Source organism: Heloderma suspectum, chromosome 8, assembly GCF_057233095.1.
Source record: "Heloderma suspectum isolate Gila_16-S chromosome 8, 16-S_ref, whole genome shotgun sequence".
NCBI classification, from domain to species: domain Eukaryota; kingdom Metazoa; phylum Chordata; class Lepidosauria; order Squamata; family Helodermatidae; genus Heloderma; species Heloderma suspectum.
The window spans coordinates 45,728,558-45,748,045 of NC_139465.1; the positions used below are offsets into that span (position 1 = coordinate 45,728,558).

General features: G+C 47.2%; 1 protein-coding gene across 1 annotated transcript in view; it reads left to right on the forward strand.

Annotated features, from left to right (window-relative positions):
* WTIP (WT1 interacting protein) overlaps nt 1-19,488 on the forward strand; it is a 104,087-nt gene that overhangs the window by 57,875 nt on the left and 26,724 nt on the right. The window contains exon 4 of the mRNA XM_084812239.1: nt 5,717-5,784. Within this exon, the coding sequence (XP_084668365.1) occupies nt 5,717-5,784 (68 nt within the window). The remainder of the gene's footprint in view (nt 1-5,716; nt 5,785-19,488) is intronic.

A 19,488-nucleotide genomic window follows, 5' to 3' on the forward strand; every position in this document is an offset into this window, starting at 1 on the left:
AAATGTGATCACAGTGTGCCAGTATTTTTCCATCTGCAGTGGCAGCCGGTCCATGTCTGGGCCCAATTCAAAGTGCTGATATCAACATTCAAAGCCCTAAATGACTTGGGGCCAGGTTACCTGAAGGATTGTCTCCTCCCTTGTATACCTGCCTGGACCCTGAGTTCAGCCTCAGTGGTCCTTCAGTGGACCCCGCCAGTGAGGTGGGTAGCTACTGAGAAGAGGGCCTTTTCTGTTGTGGCACCCTGGTTTTGGAATGAACTTCCCAGAAAGGCTCACCTGGTGCCTATGTTGTGCTCTTTCTGGTACCAGAGGAAGACCTTTTTATTTTACAGGCATTTTAGTCTTTCTGTTTCTGTTGTTTTAAATCTGTTACTGTATTTTAAATCTTTGTATTGCTGCTAGGTTTTATTTTGGTTTTTACTTCTATTTTCTATTGTAGTTTTAAACTTTGATAGTGTATCTTCTGTTGGTTGTTTATGGTTTTAATTGTTGTGAACTGCCCAGAGAGCTATTCAGCTATTCAGCTATTGGGTGGTATAGAAATGAAATCATCATCATGTAGCCATTACAACAACCCTGCAAGCTAGGTTGGTATCATCACCACCATATTGCAGCAGGGGGCTGGCTGGGAGGGCCTTGCCCGGGGCACCCGGTGGGTTCACAGCTGAGGCAACATTCAGACCTCTTAGTCCCTTCGCCACTGGGCAGCATCAGCGCTCAGTGATTCAGATTTACCTTTCCCGGTCTTAGTGAATAATCCTTCTCCCTCTTTTGACATCCGTTTAAATATCATGCCCTTTCGTAACATTTTCTGGCCTATGACCAGATTCTTATACAATGCTTTTTTATAATGGGTGTGTTGGGGCTGGTACAAACCCATAATGCCACTGGATGGCTGAGGGGAGGCTTCTGCATGGGCGTTGCATGGTGGTGCCCCCACCATGCATACCAGGTTGCTGCCCCTAGTGCCCCCCCCGGGGGGGGCTTGGTTTCCAGATCAAAGCTGTAGGCGTAAGGACGCTTCTTGCTTGGCAGTCTGGCGATGAATAGTGGGGTGCAGCCTCACCCAGGCTGTTGCTGTTGATTAGTAGTCTCATGTTAGGAACAGAGGAAGCTGCCTTCTACGGAGTCAGACCCTGGGTCCATCTAGCCCAGTACTGCCGACGCTGGCAGCCATGGCTCTCCAGGGTTTCAGGCAGGATTCTTCCTTAGCCCTACGTGGAGAACCCGGGACTTTCTGCATGCAAAGCAGAGACTCTACCACTGAACCATGCCCCAGCCAAATCGGGCAGTTTCACACTTCCAGATGACTACCCCTAGGAGGGGTGGATGAAGAAGCCCCACTGAGCTCAGTGGGGCTCACCCCCCCTGTCCATGTGTGTAGGATTCCAGCCAATCCATTGTTTAAATCCTCCTGATTTCAGATCTGCCCCCTGGGGCTCCTGCCCTCGTCTCCCTCCTCAGGCATCTGCTGCACCGCACCGGATCCTTCCCTCCACTCCCTCTGGGAGGATCAGGCCTTTATCTTTGCCAGGCCTAACAAGGGGTGGCCGTGGGGATCAGCTTGCGTGCCTCCCACGGAGCTTTGCTGAAGAAGGGAGAGTGCAAGACAGCCAGAAAGTCTGGCTAGAGGTGGCCAGAGCAAGTCTTATGACCCATAGGAAGGAGCTTCCAGTCAGGCCTGTATTCCTGAGCAACAGTGGGATTCTGCTTGCTGCTGCTGCTGCTGCTGCTGCCTTCCACAGGCTCACGGCGGCCGGCTGGCTGGCCGGCCAGCCTGCCTGCCCTTGTCTCTCTCTCTCTCTCCCCCCACCCCCAGATGCCTTACTCCTTGGATCTTGCCATCTTACCAACCACTCCCGCATTTGGCAGGAGCTGGCTCTGGCACGGGTCCAAGGAATTGCTGGGCCGTGAGCCCACCGAGGGGGGCACTGCAGGAGGACAGCAGGACTGACAGCACGGCAGGGGTCTCTACCACACACCCCAGCACATCCCTGTCTTTGCCGCTGCGACAGGGCAAACGCCTCACCCCTCGTTTCCATACAGCTCCCTCTTGCCTTGACGCCCGCCGTCCCCAGCGCAATTGACCCCAAGTCTAAACCTTTGGGAGACACTGGGAAGCTTGCGGGACAGTCTCAGCCCAATGTCTCCAGCACCGACCCAGCAAGGGAAATGAGGATTTTTCCCAGCCTGGGGATGACACAAAAGCCCTAATTTTATATCCAAATGCAATCGCTTCCCAAAGCCTTCTGTTGTCTTCTTATAGTCTGCATTTCCTCTGCCAATAATCACAGAAGCCACTGGAATTTCAGCTACATCAAATACTATTTTGGGGGCTGGGGGGAGATGGAAGGTTGGCTTTGCATCCCTCTTGCTCACGTAAGAATGGGTTCTTTTCCCAGGCTCTGCCATGCCCTTAAGCATGCATGGCTTGTACTAGCTTGCTTAGAATCTACGCCCAGATGGAGACCAGCAGCACGCAAGAGCTAACGTGCCATCAGTGGGAAGAAGCAGGAAAGGAAGCTGGTGGGGGAGGAAGGCAGATCATAACCCCTGCCCTTCTTAGTTACAAAACTGACATGCTTGTACTTTGCATGAACTAATCTGGAAGAACTCCCCCACCACCCCGCTCCTGGTTCTGCATTCGCAATGGGTCTGTTGAAGTCAGACATTCAACAGACTCATGGGGTGGTTTGCAGGACTAACTCAGACTTCTGATGAAATGGGTTAGCTTTGCTTTGCCCATTCTTCCCTGGCTCCTCCATTTGTTCTCTCCCCTACTATTGACATTTAGATTGTAAGCTCCTTGGGGCAGGAACCCATCTTTGTTTGCCTTCAAGCACAAGCTTCCTGCCCAAGATTAGTCATTGTAATTAGGGACTTGCCGCTATTGTTCTCTTCAAGGCCTTGGGACGGACAGGGCAGGCCCAGAGCATCACCTGAAAGCACATGACAATTCCACTGTGGAACCAAGCCTGACCCAGAAGCTGCCTGAAGAGAAGACTGGCTGGGATCTAGGTTGCAAGCTGGTCAAAGGTTTCAGAGGAAGGCCAGGGGCAAACAACCAAGCCTGTATTTTGGGAGGTGCCATACCTCAATGGCCGTGCACCAGCTTTGCATGCAGAAGGTTCCAGGTTTGATCCCCGGCATTGTGGGGGTTTCTGCTTGACTCCATATCATTTATACTATGAAGTCCTGCATAGCTCCATCCTGTCCCCCTTGCTGTTTAAGATCTATATGAGGCCACTAGGTGAGATCATCAGTAGGAGTGTTGACACTCAGCTCTAACTCTCTGTCATCTGAGTCAGGTGAGGCTATGCAGGTGCTGGACTGGTGCCTGGAGGTCCGATAAACTGGAGCTGAATCATGACAAGGCAGAGACACTGTTGACAGGTGGCACTCATGCCTGGAAATTAGATATATCAACTGTTCTAGATGGGATTGCACTCCCCCTGAAAGCAGAGGTGTGTAGCTTGGGGTACACTTGGATTCCATGTTGTCATTTGGGGCTCAGGTGACCTCTGTGGCATGGAATGCCTTTTACTGGCTTTTGCTGGTCTTCCAGCTATGTACTTGAGTAAATCATCCTGCCCTCCAGATGTGGAGGACTGCAACTCCCATCATTTCCAGTCAGTGAGTTGCAGCCCAACTAGCGATGTGAGTTTTCCAGAAAATTGTGAATTAGAACATTTTCCTAGGCAAATTAGGTTTATTCGCATAGGAAAATTTTCAGTTTTCATCACAAAAATTCCTGATGCTCTAGAGAGTGATCAATTTAGCATGCTTGCTTTACTTGTATTTAGTAAACAACACTAAAAAAGTACCCTATGTGTTTTTTGTCCCAATAAAGCACAAGTATTTGACCTGAAATATTGTGGGGTTGGGAGAGAGGAATCAAATCACACAATGTGATTTTAATGCTATATTCTGTAGAAGTTTCTATCAGGATACTCATACAAATTTAAAGTCAACAGCATGCACTTCTCCTACATTGTTTAAATTTAAGGAAAAAACAAAGGATTGAAAACTGCTGACACACCAAGAAAGCAATCTTTGTCAGGATTCCCTTTTGCCCCTGCTGTAAACTTCAGAACCCAAATCAAAACACAGACAAGAGGCTTCAGTTCTTGGCTTTTACTCCACTACTTCATTGGGTCATACAGTTGCAAATGGTCAGTGACTCACAGTCTACAAAAGAAATGCCTTCAGGGAGTTCAAAGGAAAGCTACAAAAGTTGCCCGCCATTTGAGGAAAAGGTGGGCTACTGTCCTAGCTTAAGGGGTGGGAGGAGATCTCCCTCTCTCTTGTGAGGCCTCGCTGCTGTTCACGCCAGGCCGATCGGGCAGACCGACTAAGCTCCGCCCCTGCCGTCTCTCTCTCGGCTCTGCGTCTGCGCCTGGTGTCTAAGGACTCGGGCTCTCCAAGCCCCCCCCCCCCGTTCGCTGTCTCTTGCAGTGGTGTGTGAAGAGAGGCCCTCTCCGTCCAGCTGGGCCTTTGAAGCCTGCGGAGTCTGTGTCTCTATCTCTGGTCATGCCTGGGAAATTTCCTCCTCCACCTCCTGCAATTCCTCTTCAGAATCTGAGCCACTGTGCCACTCCCTGTGCACAGAGGCAACCCTGACAATCTTATGGTCATGGGAGACCATAACATCCTTCCATATCTGCTGCTGCAATCTTGAAAGGGGAACTGTGGAACCTGATCCCTCCTCCGCCCCCTTGCAGCCACTGCGGAAAGACCACACCAGCTGCTTCCCACGGTTGCAGAAGCAACCCTGGAGAGGTCTGAAAGGGGCGCTCCAGTGGGCGGGGGGGGGAGCACAAGCCAGGAGACAGTGGTTCCTGTGGCGTCCCCAACCCCGTCCCTGGCAGCGCGACGACTCTCGACAGGCTCAGAGGCCCATCCGGAGGAAAACGTACGAACAGGAGGAGGGAGCGGTGTTCCTCCTCCTGCCCTGCTAGCAGCAGCCGGCAGGGCATTGGATACTTGGAAGACTTGGAGATTAGTCCAATGAGGTTGCAACCCGTAGGATTGTGCCCCAATTAATTTTAGCCGCCCAAAGAACTGTGCATGATGTGCTGACAACCACTCATCTCTTTCAACAGAATTCAGCTCTCTCCCGCTGAAGCTGTTGGGGCACCGTCAGTTTTGCTGTCACTATTTACTAGCTCCATTTCACACCGAGACAGTATTTCAGTGGCATGTAGGTATTCCCTCGCATACCTGATAGGGATAATCACCTGAAAAACATTAATTATGAATTCAAAACTGCCAAGCTTGTATGATAGTGTATTTGCAATCGGCATATATTCATTGTTAGTAACAAATTCATTTCATAAGTTCATAAAATGAACATTTTTCAGTGGAAAATTAAGTGTTGAAAAAAAATTGTTTTGGAACATATTCCAGCTCACATCTCGGAGCCCAACACATCTGAAGGAGAAGGCTGATGTAACAAAACCACCATTTTGTTTAGCAAGGTTGGCTTATTCTGAAAAATAGCTTGAAAGCCACTTGGAATAGTAAATGGGGGTGGGGCATGGTAAGGTATGCGAGTTAAATGGCTATTGCCCTGCACATTAATTGGTGCATTCTTTCTAAGAAACTATGGAGGTGTCATTCATTAGATTGTCATCAACCCCCATCCCCCCCCTTTTTTTTCCTTAACAGCACTTAAGTGAATACTAAAGGTCTGACAGTACAATATTTTTAACAGGGAGAAGATTACGAGGGAAAGCCTTCTACAATGTCAATGGAAAAGTCTACTGTGAAGAAGACTTCCTAGTAAGTAAGGTTTTAGGGCTTTCTGCGTCTTTTGGGGGTTGTATGTATGAGTGCATGTATGTGTGCCCAGAGGTACATGTTAAAAGAAAAAAATACATTTGTGTATTTGCTCCTGGCTGGCAAATTACAAGGACAATTTTGAATAATTTGATGCCTCCTTTTATGATTCTGGGTGTTGACAATGGGAGACGTTTTCTTAACTCTCCCTGGTTGTGCTGTTCTCTGACCAGCAGCTATTCAGAATAGTCCCATGCGCATGTCTGGCAAAATTCAAGATGGAGGCACATTGCCCCACCCCCAACACATGCACACACACACTGCCGTCTTGAACTTTTCCACAGATGTAGCATATCTCCATACTCACACATACCAAAAAATAATTTGAAAAAGCACTGAGAAAGAGAGGGATTTTAGATCCCCTTGTGATAGTGTCCCTGAGGGTTTGGAACAGCTTTCCGAAAGGATATTATTCATTTAAAACCTTTTCATATCGCCTTTTGAGTAATAGAACTGGGGAGGGCCCCTGCCTGGGACTTTGAGTAGATACTGTCCTAAGGCCTTAGTCCAGCCCTGCAGGGCTCCCAGATGGTTGCCCCCCTTTCCCCAAACTATGCAGTTTGTTCCCATTCTAGGTTGTTGAAATGCATCTTTGGAGGCTTAGTGGCTGGCAGGAAGAGCCTCAGAAGCTAAAAGGCGCTGGTATTTTGGTCCCTCCCTGTTTTGCCTTTGCCCCCACCCACCACTGGAATGCAGCCCCCAGAGAACGTCTCTGAAATGGAATTCAGCCCACGGGCAAAAAGAGGTTTGACATCCCTGGGCTAGATAGAACAACGGCCTGACTCTGTATGAGGCTGTTCCAGATGGTAATGGCCTCTTAGAAGGACCAGGTAGCAGGAAATGGCAAAGACCCTTCTCAGCCTGAGACCTGAAGAGGTGCTGCCAGGCAGAGTCAACAGTACTGGGGCTGATGGACAAAGAGTCTGATGTGGTTTCAGGCAGCTTTCTATCTTCCTATGATGATGGCTGAAAGGAAATCTGATGGCCGCTCTCGTGACATGATTTTTAAATTGTTCTTAGGGTTCTACTTTTTTTAAGCATCTGATTTTATTGGACTGTGTTGGCTTTTGTAATTCACTTTGAATGGACATTCATTGGGGTTGGACTTGATGGTCTTATAGGCCCCTTCCAACCCTACTATTCTATGGTTCTACAACATTAGCCTGCGTGATGCCCAACCCACTACTCCACGGCAACTGCAAACCTTTATTCTTCTCTTTCTATGTAGAAATGCAAAGAATCACTCCTGAAGCCCTTCCACCCGCATTTGGCTTGTGCAGCAGCCACAAAATATGGCTGTCCTCAGCTCAAACATCTGTTTGTGGGAGGGTAGAAGCCAGTCATATCCAGAGAGGAGGCTTGTGGAACTTCTGAGTGTCATTGCTGTGGCCCAGTTGTTAGCCGAGATCCCCAAACAATGGGAACTTAGCACAAGCACGGGGGGGGGGGGGATGGAATGCCAGATTATGCTTGGCAGGCAAACAGTCATTTTACATAGGCAGCAATTACCATGCATACAGAAAAGCAAAAGAGAAAAGGAACATGATTACTGAAATTCCAGGGTTAGCATCTCAAAGGTAGGCTGCATCTAGTGATGATGCAGTAGTCCAGACTCTACCAACCTGAGTTGCTCTTTAGGCTAGTCCACCGGCCGGTCCCTGGAGGCATCTTGTGCCTCTCTTTGTGACCTTCTTAGACCCATCTGATCACGAATAGAGTATTTAACCTCCTCCGAGCAGGGAACAGGGGCTGAATTAAAATTATGCTTATTAAGACCAGTCACATTTTAGGGCATGGGGCTCCAATATATTGCACCAGTCAGGGATTTTGAGGTTAGGAGAATTTTGGTTGCTCTGCCACTCTGTTTTTGAACCAAACTGCACTTGCGTGTCCTAACCCTTGGTCATAGGATAACCTGGCATTCTGGTGGAATATTGATGCAGAAACAGACAGACACGTGTTCTGTGTGGAAAACCACAGGGCACAAAGATGGATTGTTTTTGCTTTTTGGCTTTCACTTCTGCAAATAGCATATGCCCGCATGTTACCCTCATTCTGCTCCCAGCTTGGGCGGGTTTCCAGGACACGTCTAGCCTCCCCGTGCATTTTCGCTGTAATTTCTAAAAAAATAAGCGGTGAAAATCAGGGCAAGATTTTTACACAATAGAAGTGAAAAGGCATATATTTCCTAGGTATATGGTGCAGATATAATGCTTAATTGAGACCCCGGTTCAGATCGCACATGATCATGAAACTTACTGGGTGACCTTGGGCCAGTCACCGGCTCTCAGCATAACTTACCTCACAGGCTTGTTGTGATAATAAAATGGGGCAGGGGGTGGGAAGAGAACATGTGTGCTGCCTTGGAGGAAAGGTGAGATATAAATGTAATTAATAAATAACCCTGGTTAAAATCCCAAACATATAGTGAAAGTACGGTTCAGCTTGCCAAGAGAAGTCTGGCCTTCAAAAGGTGTGGCCTGGGGAGAAACCAGTGAGACCAAAACCCGACCAGCTTGTAACTTGGAGGCAGAAAGACTGGAAGGTGGGGAAACTGCTGCACTGAGATTGCTTTCTTTCCTTGCTGAAAACAGTAGCTGCTGAACAGCACTTACCTTTTCTCCCCTCCCGGTCACCCAGTGTTTAGCCTGTAGTGTAAGTTCTGCTGAATTTTTTTTTTCTTTTATTTAAAAGATGGTGTGTCTCACACTTCAGTAATTCTAGGCTTAGCATGGTTTGCATAACGATATTAGATCAATCAAAAACATTAAAACCACAACTAAATCAAAAGTTAAATTTAAAACTAATTACAACAGCAAAAGTTAAGAAAACACAGCAGAGAAAGGATGAAACCCATTCCACAAGACGTTAAAAAGCCTGGGGCGATTAGAAACGTCTTTGCCTGGCACCAAAATGACTGTGACAGAGGTGTTAGGCAAACATCCCTGGGAAGAGCATACTGGGAGTGGGGGGTATCACCAGAAAAATACCCCAACGTGGTATTGATACTCTTCTTCATGGTCTCTGTGCATCACACATATGGGCTGTACGCCTGCACTGAGCCTCATCCGGGAAACTTCTAGACCTGAGGAATGTTTTTGGCGGGAACCCTCCCCCACCGTCCACTGCACATGTCCCAGTGGGTTCCCTCCCATTCCCTCAGTTCTCTTTTGACCACCTAGCAGTAGCCTCTTCAGGAGCTTCCTCCGCTCGTGGAGAACTTCTGTCAGTGTTTTTCATACTGGCGCTGAGGTCCTTTCTTCTTTCATCTTTTTGTCAATATTTTTTTCTTGTTTTGGTTATTGCCCTTTAAAAAAAGGTTTATGATGAACAAATCCTGCCAGACGGAGTAAATCCTGCCAGACGAATCTGATCTCATTTTTTGATCAAGTAACCTCCCTTGTAGATTGTGGGAATGCTGTAGACATAATATACCACGACTTCAGCAAAGCTTTCGACTTTCGACAAAGCTTTTGACAAAGTGCCGACAAAGTGCCGACAAAGTCAGGACTTTCAGCTGTAATTCAAAGAGTTTGACAAAAGTGGGGCACTAACCATTCAGGAAGGACAGCCAGTGGTATACACACACACCCATCATTGGGGGCTCATAAGTAATGAAACGAATGGCTGACAAGCAGCTGCATGGCCAGGTGTGGCCTGTTTCCTAGGTACCCCATGACCAATCAAGCAGATAAAAGGCCTGGAGGTGGTTCTGAGTGTTACATTTGCATTTGGTAGCTGTTCGCTGGAACTCCCAACATGAGGTCCAAAGAGGTGTCCATGCGAGTGAAGGAGGCCATCATTAGGCTGAGGAAACAAAATATACCCATCAGAGAGATAGCAAAAGCAGTGGGAGTGGCCAATACAACAGTTTGGAACATCCTGAAAAAGAAGGAATCAACTGGCAAGCTCAGCAACAGCAAAAGGCCTGGAAGACCACAGAAGACAACTAAAGTGGATGACCGCACAATGCTGCTCATGGTGAAGAGGAACCCTTTCACAACATCTAGCCAGGTCAAGAATGCTCTTGCAGAGGTAGGCATGTCATTGTCAACAGCTACAGTCAAGAGATGGCTTTATGAATGTAAATACAGAGGCTTCACAACAAGGTGCAAGCCACTGGTAACACTCAAGAACTGAAAGTCCAGATTAGCCTTTGCCAGCAAACACCTAAAAAAGCCTGCCCAGTTCTGGAATAAGATTCTTTGGACTGATGAAACCAAGATTAACTTGTACCAGAATGATGGGAAGAGAAAAGAATGGAGAAGGAAAGGAACAGCTCATGATCCAAAGCATACCGCATCATCTGTCAAACATGGTGGAGGCAGTGTTATGGCATGGGCATGTATGGCTGCCAATGGAACTGGGTTACTGGTGTTTATTGATGACCTGACTGCTGATAAAAGCAGCAGGCTGAATTCTGAAGTACATAGGGCTATACTTTCTGCTCAGATTCAGCCGAATGCTGCCAAACTGATAGGACGCCGCTTCATATTGCAGATGGATAATGACCCAAAACATACAACAAAAGCTACCCAAGAGCTTCTCAAGGCAAAGAAGTAGGATGTTCTTCAATGGCCAAGTCAATCACCTGATCTCAACCCAACAGAGCATGCTTTTCACTTACTGAAGACAAGACTGAAGGCAGAAAGACCCACAAACAAGCAGCAGCTAAAAGCAGCTGAAGTAAAGGCCTGATAAAGCATCTTGAGGGAGGAAACTCAGCATTTGGTCATGTCCATGGGTTCCAGACTTCAGGCAGTCATTGACTGCTAAGGATGTTCATCCAGGTATTAAAGGCGATCCTTAAGTTTGAAATGATGTTGGTTAGTTCCATTACTTATGAGCCACCAACGATGGGTGTGTGTGTATGCCACTGGCTGTCCTTCCTGAATGGTTAGCGCCCCACTTTTGTCAAACCCCTTGAATTACAGCTGAAAGTCCTGACTTTGCTCCCATTTAGGTGTGTTTCCTTTCAAGTTCAGTGTGGTGATGTACAGAGGCCAACTGCCAAAACAGTTATCCTTGTTCCCATATTTCCGGCCCTGACTGTATCTGTCGTCTGTTTGTTTGTCTTTTTGTCATCTGCTGCAGCTGCGGTCTTCATATGGAAAAGGCCCCATTTCATAAATGTGTCAAATGTGAGAGTAAGTTGCCCCCCACTGACCCTCACTCCCTTTGCTTTTTTTGCTTGAGTGGGGGTCATTTACCTGACCCTTGCTTTCTGTGCCAGTCTTTCACCAAACAGGCGCAGAAGAACAGGTCTGACAGACTCAAAGCAGAGCTGCGGAGGAGAGCTTTATTGGCCACGGATCCAAAAAATGTGTAATGGAAAAGATAGGGGCTGCTCTTTCTTTGTCAAAGCTGTCGTCTCCCTGTCCCTCAGGTTCCACTGAGTGGGTTGATCCTCCAACTCCAGGGCACTCTTCAGCACTCTCAGTGGTGAGGAAGATTTCAAAAAAGGCTAAGGTTTCAAAGTTGCGATCTGATAGCCTAAAGAAACAAAAGAAAAAGAGGGTTAGTGGTAAGTGTTCGAAACCCAAGATTCCAACCCCTCCACCTTTGCCTGACTCACCTATCCGAGTATTGCCCTCGGTACTGAGCGCTCCTGCAATCAAGCCAGTGTCTATGGCGTTGGAAGGTGAAATACTGGAGCTGTCCCCTCCACAGCCAGTTTCTCTGGACCGAGAAACCACTCTGTTGGAGGATCTCCTGTTATGAGAGAACCGTCTCCTTCTAGGGATTGAAGACATTGCTTCCAACTCAGCTGCCACCTGCACCTGTGGTGCAAACTAATCCTCCACCTGTTCCAGCTGCTCAACCGTCTTCACCTCGTAATTCTGCGGATGACTCCCAGTCTGACTCTTCTTCGTATTCCTCTGTTCCACCTTCGGTTCCTTCTCCAGATGATGTCGCAGGAGTGCAGGAGGGAGCTTCTCCCTCGGAGGACATGCTTAATTTTGCTGAGCAAGTTAGCAGAATGGCCCATTTGTTCGGTATTGATGTGCAGCAACAGGAGCAGCATGTACAGGATCCAGTTTTTGACGCAGTCCATACTGAGTCGTCGAAGCTGGTAGCGGTCCCCTTCCTCCCAGCCCTTCTTCAAATGGTACAACAATCATGGAAGGCCCCGTCTTCGATGGCACTGACGTCTAAGCGGCTGAAGTCCCTGTACCACATGCAAGAGAAAGACATGTCATTGTTATACTCACATCCACAGCCGAATTCTATTATTGTTGAATCGGTACAAGGGAGGTTGCAGAAAGTTCATGCTTCACCCATTGATAAGGAGGGTAGAAGATTAGATCTGATGGGGAGACAGTTGTAGTCTTCTGCTGCCCTTGGTCTCTGTGTGGTGAACTATCAGTCCATGATAGCCAGATACTAACTGTTTCTGTGGGAGAAAATGGACTCTCTTTGTGCTTATCTCCCAGAGGACCAACAGGATCTCGTCAGAATTTTTCACACAGAGGCTGTGAAATTGTCCAGGCAGCATATCAACAGTTCCTGGCCAAGTCAATGGTGGGTGCGATTGCACTCCAGAGGCATGCTTGGTTGTGGTCTGTGGGCTTAACTCCTGGGGCTCACAAATTGAGGATTTGCCCTTGGACAGTGAAGAGCTCTTTAATGCTAAAACTGATGAGCAGATGGACTCTGTTCAAAAGGCAAAGACAACTGCCTGAAAAATGGGCTTGGGTCCTCAACCTCCACAGCAACAATACAAGTCACAGGTGGTTCTGCCATCAACCGTATACGACCAAGCAGCAGTTTGATTGTTATCCTTGCTACCAGCCTCCTCAGCAGCAGAAAAAGCAGGCTGCTTCTTCTTCTAAGTATTGTCAGGGTCTTGGAAGGACTGACTCTTCTTCTAAGCTGCTGCTTTGACTTTCCAATGCTTGTCGTTCCCCATCTTCCCAATCAAATTTTCTTTGTCCTGGCTCGATACCTGTCCATCTGGAAAAGAATAACAACAGACAGCTGGGTGTTAAGTATAATCAGTCAGGGTTACATGAAAGAATCATAGAACCATAGAATCATAGAATAGAAGGGTTGGAAGGGGCCTACAAGACCATCGAGTCCAACCCAATGCTCAATGCAGGAATCCAAGTCAGAGCATTCCTGACAGATGGCTGTCCAGCCTCGTCTTGAATGCCTCCAGTGTGGGAGAGCCCACCGCCTCCCGAGGTCATTGGTTCCATTGTCATATTGCTCTAACAGTCAGGAAGTTTTTCCTGATGTTCAGCCGGAATCTGGCTTCCTGTAACTTGAGCCCATTATTCCATGTCCTGCACTCTGGGATGATGGAGAAGAGATCCTGGCCTTCCTGTCTGTGACAACCTTTCAAGGACTTGAAGAGCGCTATCATATCTCCTCTCAGTCTTCTCTTCTCAAGGCTAAACATGCCCAGTTCTTTCAGTCTCTCTTCATGGGGCTTTGTTTCCAGTCCCCTGATCATCTTTGTTGCCCTCCTCTGAACCCCCTCCAGTTTGTCTGCATCCTTCTTCAAGTGTGATGCCCAGAACTGGACACAGTACTCCAGATGAGGCCTAACCAGTGCTGAGTAGATGGGAACTAGTACTTCCTGGGATTTGGAAGCTATGCTTCTATTAATGCAGCCCAAAAGAGCATTGGCCTTTTTTGCAGCCACATCACATTGTTGGCTCATATTCAGCTTGTGATGGACAGCAATTCCAAGATTCTTCTCGCTTGTAGTGTTGTTGAGCCACGTATCCCCTATCTTGTAACTGTGCATTTGGTTTCTTTTTCTTAGGTGCAGAACTTGGCATTTATTCCAATGAAATGTCATTCTGTGGTTTTCTGCCCAGTGCTCCAGTCTATCCAGATCACTTTGAATTTTGTTTCTGTCTTCCAAAGTATTAGCTATCCTGCCCAATTTTGTGTCCTCTGCAGATTTGATCAGTATTCCCTGCACCTCCTCCTCCAAGTCATTAATAAAAATGCTGAAGAGCACTGGGCCCAGGACTGAGCCCTGCGGTACCCCACTCGTTACCTCTCCCCAGTTAGAGAAGGTCCCACTGATAAGCACTCTTTGAGTCTGATTCTGTAGCCAACTGTGGATCCACTGGATCGTTGTTTCATCTAGCCCACTTTGAGCTAGTTTGCTCATCAGGAGATCATGGGGCACTTTGTCGAAAGCTTTGCTGAAGTCGAGGTATATGATGTCTTCAGCATTCCCACAGTCCACAAGGCAGGTTAGTTGATCAAAAAATGAGATCAGATTTGTCTGGCAGGACTTGTTTTTGACAAATCCATGTTGGCTTCGAGTAATCATGGCATTGTTTTCAAGGTGCTTCCAGATGGATTGCTTTACCATCTGCTCCAGAATTTTCCCAGGGATTGATGTCAGACTGACTGGTCTGTAGTTCCCAGGTTCCTCCTTTTTACCGTTTTTGAAGATAGGGACAACGTTAGCCCTCCTCCAGTCATCTGGCACTTCCCCCGTCCTCCATGATTTCTCAAAGAGAATAGACAGCGGTTCTCAGAGTTCTTCTGCCAGTTCCTTTATTACTCTAGATGCAGGTCATCTGGCCCTGGAGATCTGAACTCATTCAAAGTCATTAGGTGTCCCTTGACCATATGCCTATCGATCTCAAGCTGCAATCCTGCCCCTTCAGCCTGTACTTCACCTTTGCCAGGGGGGTCATAGACCCTCTTTTGGGAGAAGACTGAGCCAAAGTAGGAATTGAGCACCTCTGCCTTTTCTTTGTCATCTGTTATCGTTTTGCCATCCTTATTTAATAGCTGAACCACCATTTCTTTCCTCTGCCTTTTACTATGCATGTAACTGAAGAAATCCTTTTTGTTGTTTTTAGCATCCCTTGCTAACCTCAGCTGGTTCTCCGCTTTAGCCTTCCTGACACCACCCCTGCAATTCTGTGCTACCTGCCTGTACTCTTCCTTTGTTACTTGGCCTTCTTTCCACTTCCTGTATGTGTCCTTTTTTGTTTTCCGGTCATCCCTAAGGTTTTTGTGAAGCCACATTGGCTTCTTCTGTTGTCTTCCACCTTTTCTTCTTGTTGGAATTGTTTGTAATTGTGCCTTGAGAATTTCCTTTTTTAACAGCTCCCACCCATCTTGGACTCCTTTTCTCATTAGCGTCGCTTGCCATGGGACCTTACTGATCATTGTTCTGAGTTTATGAAAATCAGCTTTCCTCAAATCCAGGGTACGCGTTTGACTACACTCGGCTTTTGCTTCCCTTAGAACCAAGAACTCAAGTACAACATGGTCGCTTTCCCCCAGAGTTCCTGTAACTGCTACTTTATCCACTAAGTCATCCCTGTTGGTTAGGATCAAGTCAAGATTAGCCGATCCTCTAGTTCCTTCCTCTACTTTCTGTAGGAGGAAGTTATCCGCCACACAAGTCAGGCATTTCCTGGACGGGCCATGTTTTGCAGAATTTGTCTCCCAACAAATATCGGGGAAATTGAAGTCCCCCATTACTACTACATCATGCTTCCTTAAAACATTGGCTATTTGCTTTTCAAAAGTTTCATCCTTGTCTTCTCCTTGATTGGGTGGCCGGTAGTAGACTCCGACCATCAGGTTCCTTTTATTCTTTGCTCCATTTATTTTGATCCAGATGCTCTCGATGGGGCTACCAAGCTCATCCTCCTGTATTTCTGTGCAGATACATGTATTTTTCACATACAGTGCAACCCCACCTCCCGTTCTGTTCCTCCTGTTCTTTTTGAATAAGTTATATCCTTCAATTGCTGTATTCCAGTCATGAGAGTCATCCCACCAAGTCTCAGTTATACCTATCAAGTCATACTTTCCCTCTTGTATTAAGAGTTCAAGTTCGTTCTGTTTGTTTCCCATACTCTGGGCATTAGTATATAGACATTGAAGACCATGTGCTTCGTAGTCTGGCTTTCTTCCGACATGTGTCTGAAGACTATTATTGGGCGCTATCACAGCTGTTCTCTCCGTCGCAGTGCATGCACCTACGTCCATTGTTACCCCCAACGTTACATCTCCCTTCCCCGTAGGATTCAGTTTAAAGCCAAACACAGTGGCCAAACCCTGTAGGATTCAGTTTAAAGCCAAACACAGTGGCCAAACACATTCTTCCCATTTTTTGTGAGGTGCAACCCGTCCCTTGCCAACAGCCCATCTTCCAGGAAGTATAGCCCGTGGTCCCAGAATCCAAACCTCTTTCGTCGACACCACTTTCGTAGCCAGTCATTTGCCCAGAGTATTTTTCTTTCCCTTTCTATCCCTCTTCTAGGTACTGGAAGGATGGATGCGAAGGCTATCTGGGCCCCAAAGTTCTTGAGTTTCCTTCTGAAAGCTTCAAAGTCTGACATGATTTCTTCGTAGCTCCACTTGGCGGTATCATTTCTTCCCACATGGATGAGAAGAAAGGAATACCTTTCATTGAATTTCAGTAGAATTTCATTGTTGTTGTTGTTCAGTCGTTAAGTCGTTAAGTCGTGTCCGACTCTTCATGACATAGAATTTTATACTCTTCCTCAACTGGGTGTTGTTCGCATTACCCCGCCGCCACCCTGCCGCCGCCACCCCCCACCCCCGTCACCGACTCCTTTTAGAAATGACCACCCTGCTCAAAAAGGGAACAATTCAAAGAGTTCTTCCATACCGGCCGGAGGACAGTTTCTTCTCCCAGTATTTCACCATACTGAAACAGGACGGAGGCTTCTGTCCCATCATGGATTTGAGGAACTTGAACAAGTTTATTACTCCCAGGAAATTCAAAATGATCACATTTGCTTCGATCCTCCCTTTCCTTCAGAAGAATGCTTGGTTTTCTGCAACTGACCTGAAGGATACATATTTCCTTATAGCTATTGCAAAGACTCACCAGAGGTACCTACGTTTCATCTTCAATACTGACATGTTCCAGTTTCAGGTCCTGCCTTTCGGTCTAGCAACCGCCCGAGAGTTTTTGTAAAATGCATGGTAGTTGTGTGTGTGTGTGTGTATCTGTGGCTTCAGGGCATCGAAATCTATCCTTACCTGGGCAATTGGCTCCTCATCTCAGACTCCAGGGATTCCATCTGTTGTGCCATCAAGATTGTTTTGAACCTTCTGGGCCTGTACGTCAACAGGGAGACGTCAACTTTGAAGCCAACACAATGGAGTGCTGCTGGATTCGAGGGTTGCACATGCTTATCTCTCTTGAAATTGACAAGATCAGTTGATTGCACTTGCGGAGACCATTTACTTTTGACGGCAAGTTGCCACTCACATTATTCAAACAGTGCTGAGGCATATGGTGGCAGTGGTAACTGTTGTTCAGTGGGCAAGGTTTGGATGCGAGCACTACAGAACTGGCTGCTCCAAAACGTTGATTCCACTACCAACACTCAACATTGTCATCTAAGGATTCCAGACAACACTGCAGATTTCCTCCTGTGGTGGATACAGCCACACAACCTATGTCGGGGCATTCCCTTCATCCAAGCATCCCCTATGCGGATATTGACGACAGACATTTCTCTTTTGGGATGGGGAGCTCACTGCAGACCACTTTGGATTCAGGGAACCTGGTCTGCAGTAGAAAAGAAACTTCACATCAATTTCCTGGAATTTCTCACTGTTTGGAAGGCAATGTGTGCATTCAAGACTTACCTTTGAGGAAGGCATGTGCAGATCCTGACCAACAATATGGCTGTGTTGTGGCACATCAAAAAGCAAGGGGGCACGCATTTGTCCAAGTTTGTGAGCCTCACGATGGACATGTTCCAGTGGGCAATCCATTGGGACATTCTGTTGAGCGCTCTTCACATTGCCAGGGAAGACAATGTTTTGGCAGACAATATGAGCCGGTCGTACAAATCATGCCATGAGTGGCAGATTTCTCCCTCCATCCTGCATCATCTCTTCTTGAAATGGGGTTGGCCCATGATGGACTTGTTCGTGACCCCATCGAATGTGATCTGCAAGAGGTTTTGTATGAGGGTCAGGACCAGCCGATTGTTGTTGGGCAGCGCCTTCCAACTTAGATGGCATGGGGAGCTGTTTTACCTATTCCCCTGTTTCCCCTTCTTTCAAGGGTTCTTCACAAACTAGCATGCGACGGGATGGAGTGCATTGTGATCACTCCTTGGTGGCCGAGTCAACCATGGTTTGCAGCCCTGCTGTCCAAAAGACAGTTCCTGTGTCTTCCGCAGTCCTCGGATCTGATCTTTTGGGATTGAGGCAGGACCCAACATCCACATCCCGACACCCTGAGACTGACAGCCTGGAGGATTCAGCAGTGACTCCCGGAACTCAGCCCCCATTGGAATTTGAGGCAGTTTTGGATGTGGCTCAGAAGCGAGCTACGCGTTGGTCCTGTGCAGTTAAGTGGTAGTTGTTTTTGAACTTTGCAGCTGTCTTCATGGTTTCAATCCACTTAAGGGGGCAGTTGAAAATGTTCTTTTGTTTTTACATCACTTGTTTCAGAAAGGTTTAAAGCTTTTGTCCATAAATGTTTACTTGGCAGCTCTTTCTTTTTATAGAGGGCAGGTTCAAGGTTTTCCCCTGTTCACTCACCCTACTACTCGTCAGTTTCTGCAGGGCTTAAAGAATTTGGCACCCTGGTGAGAACTTTAGTACCTCAGTGGAGTCTTTCTGTTGTTTTGCATGCCCTTTTTTCGAAGCCCTTTGAACCTCTGGCCACGATGGATCTTCAATTGCTCTAGTGGAAAGTGGCCTTTTTGGTGGCCATCACGTTCTCCAAACATGTTAGTGAGATTTGTGCCTTATGGGTTGATCATCCCTACATGATCTTTCATAAGGACACGGTTGACCTGAGACCGGACATTGACCTTTTACCGAAGCTGGTCTCTGATTTCCACATCAACCAATCCATATAATTGCCGACTTTTTTCCTGGACCTATCTTCAGACCTGGAAAGGAAGTTGCATGCTCTGGATGTAAAGAGAGTATTGGCTTTTTATAAATCATGGACACATCATTCCGTAACATGCAACAACTTGTTGTTTGCTGTGGTGGTCGCGAAAGGGGTCTCCCTGTTTCTTCTCAAAGGCTGGCTACCTGGATTGTGCAAACTTTTGGTTTAGCCTAGGACTTGTCAGGCTTGGAGTGTCTATCTCACATTCGAGCACATTCCACACGAGGGGTAGCCATGTCTACAGCCTTTGGCAGAGATGTGCTGTTGTCGGACTCGCTATTCTGTGATTCTATGACATGGTCAAAACCTTCGATGTTTGTAAAACGTTACATACTAGATGTCAAGGCACGTTCTGACTGTGCTTTGGAACGAGCTGAGCTGTCATCAATCTTGTCATGAGACACCTACCCACCACTGGCTTGTTAATCACCCATATGCGCGATGCACAGAGACCACGAAGAAGAAATGCAGGTTGCTCACCTGTAACTGTAGTTCTTCGAGTGGTCTTCTGTGCATTCACACAACCCACCCACCATCCCCACTTCTGTGTCAATGTTGAATTAGATGTTGGTACTGAGGTGTGATTTTTTTTCCCTCAGATCTGAGGCCACACTAGGCAGTCTCAAGGAACTGAGGGAATGGGCGGGAACCTGCTGGGACATGCACGGTGGACTGTGCTGGAGGGTTCCCGCCAAAAACGTACCTCAGCTTTAGAAGTTTCCCAAATGAGGCTCAGCACAGGCACAGAGCCCATATGTGTGAAT